The 2,453-nt window shown below is 60.2% G+C and overlaps 1 protein-coding gene across 2 annotated transcripts in view; it reads left to right on the top strand.

Moving 5' to 3' along the window:
* The window catches only part of LRRC43 (leucine rich repeat containing 43), a 39,332-nt gene that overhangs the window by 31,044 nt on the left and 5,835 nt on the right, over window positions 1–2,453 (top strand). For both annotated transcript variants that reach the window (XM_011964491.1, XM_011964490.1), the window contains exons 8-11: window positions 597–738; window positions 939–1,067; window positions 1,150–1,338; window positions 1,701–1,734. In XM_011964491.1, coding sequence (XP_011819881.1) covers window positions 597–738; window positions 939–1,067; window positions 1,150–1,338; window positions 1,701–1,734 — 494 coding nt within the window. The remainder of the gene's footprint in view (window positions 1–596; window positions 739–938; window positions 1,068–1,149; window positions 1,339–1,700; window positions 1,735–2,453) is intronic.

Genomic DNA, 2,453 nt, shown 5'->3' on the forward strand with positions numbered 1-2,453 from the left:
TTTTTTTTTTTTTTTTTCCTGTAGGAGGGCCTCACTTTGTTGCCCAGGCTCGAGTGCAGTGGCATGAACACGGCTCACTGAAGCCTTGACTTCCTGGGCTCAAGCAATCCTCCCACCTCAAGCTGGGACTATAGGCATGTGCCACCACGCCCAGCTAATGTGTCTATTTTTTGTAGAAACGGGGTCTCGACATGTTACCCAGGCTGCTCTCGAACTCCTTGGTTCATGCAATCCTCCCATCTCGGCCTCCCAAAGTGCTGGGATTAGAAGCCAGAGCCACCACGCTCAGCCCTTGGCTGAACTCTTCACAAACAACTCTTGGTGCATTGTGGTTGGTTTCTGTCAGTTGCTCAGGGCAGTCCTGCCTCTGAAGGAGGGCTCCACGCACCTTTGTTTTGCTGTCTCCTCTGTGGCCACATTCCTTTCTGGCCTTCTGGTCCCCTTGCCCTGCCTGCTGGCAGCCGGGCCCTGCCTCACGCTGTTTGTGGGCTTCGATGCTCATGGTCTCCTCGGATGTCCCCTCGCAGTCCTGTTCCGGGTCCCCGGCCACAGCCCCTGGCTGACGGCACCCACATCTTCATCTCTCCCTCCCCAAGGACTGTCCTCTTCAACACTACCCACAAGCCCTGGGCTGAGGTCATCCCATGCGGCTACGAGATGCAGCACTCTCTCAGGGACCTGGTGCCACTGAAGGCCTTCCTGCTGGCGGGGACCACTGTGACCATCGTGGAAGAGAAGGTGGGCAGGCAGAGTCAGCGCCCGCTGTCCACAGGCTGCACTTCTGCCCCTGTTCCTGTTCCCATCGGGCCGTCCCCCATGGGAGCCCCGCTCCCTGGTTAGATGAGGTCTCAGCACCGCTCCAGAAAGGGTGAGGGAGAGGCGACCCCAGGTAGCCCACCTGGGCCTCTGCTCACTCGAGGATTCTCTCCTCCCCCTAGATTCTCTCCTGGCCTGTGGTGCTACCTGCTGTTGACAGTCCCCTGTCTGCCAAGAGAGGAAAGGGGGAGAAGGACAAGAAAGGGAAGGAGAAAGACAGGAAGGGGCAAGGAGAGAAAGAGCCGGCCAAGGTACTGGGCCTTGGTGCTGGGGAGGGCAGCCTGGCCACATCCTTGCCTCGACATGTCCCACCCTCCTGTCCTCCCCTAGCAGGAGTGGAAGGTGCCGAAGAAGAAGAAAGAGCTGCCCAAGGAGCTCCGGCAGGACCCCCCCATCCTCCAGGTGCTGGGCCGGGGCCTGGTGATCCTGGAGCCCCTGCTTGCCGGGGAGCCCCTGGTGTCCACTGTGTGCAACTTCGGCACAGTCCGCACCTTGACATCGGACAGGCTGACACTGGCCAGGGTACAGCCGGGCCCCAGCCACATCCTCCACCTCTGCCTTCGCCCTCCCCACCGGAACCCTGTGGGCAAGCAAGGGCTGAGGGCCTAGGTCACCGGATGGGGAGGAGGTGGCAGGGAGGGCCTTTCCCTGGGTCACGCAGCCAGCGAGGCTGCTGGTGCTGCCGCCTGCACAGAGGGCGCCTCCGGGGACTTTGGCCCAGTCAGCAGCCTTCCCCTGGGGGTGGGCTGGGGCAGGCACCCTCACCAGGAGACCCCCGCCTTCCTGGACCTGTCAGATGTCTTGGAGGACGTGGGCCCCCAGAGGCACTCCTCCAGCACCTCCCCTCTCCAGTAAGCATCTCGTTTTGTGGTTCTTTCTCTCAGGATTCAAAGAAGATTAAGAAAGTTGCCAAAAAAGGTGAGTGCCGATGGTGGTGACTGAGGGCAGGGAGTGTCAGTAGGACCCGCCGAGAGCCAGCCCTGGTGGAGGCCAAAGGAACAGAAGGGTGGGGAATGGTAGCTTCTGGCCTGGCCTGGGGAGAGGCCACATCCCCCCTTAGGATCCAGTGTTGTTATTTCTTCTCTGCAGCCCTCAGACCACAGGGCCTGTGTGGGTTGTGGCGCGGGTGGGGAAGGCACCTGTGGTAGAGCCATAGGGGGCAAGGGCTTGGAGCTGGGGCTGCCTGGGGTTCATCTGCTTCCGAGGTATCTGCCTCGAGCTTCAGGCCATCGGCCCTCATTTGCTGTAAAAGGGACCTGGACTTGTCCTGTGGGGAGCTGCAGAAGCATCTGAAATGGGTGCGTCTCAGATTTGAGGTTCAGAAAGAACATCCAGCCGGGAGGGAGAGAAAGGAGACAGGGAGAGCCGTGGGAGGTGGCTGCAAAGGCACGAGGCCTGATCACAGCAGAGCAACCCATCATGCTGAAGCTGAAAAGTGGAAACAGGCCCGAGGTGGTGGCTCACGCCTGTAATCCCAGCACTTTGGCGTGCTTATCACCTGAGGTGAGGAGTTCAAGACCAGCCTGGCCAACACGGCGAAATCCCGTCTCTACTAAAAACACAAAAATTAGGCCAGGCGCGGTGGCTCAAGCCTGTAATCCCAGCACTTTGGGAGGCCGAGACAGGTGGATCACGAG

This window comes from Mandrillus leucophaeus, unplaced genomic scaffold (assembly GCF_000951045.1).
Source record: "Mandrillus leucophaeus isolate KB7577 unplaced genomic scaffold, Mleu.le_1.0 Scaffold7, whole genome shotgun sequence".
Lineage (NCBI taxonomy): Eukaryota > Metazoa > Chordata > Mammalia > Primates > Cercopithecidae > Mandrillus > Mandrillus leucophaeus.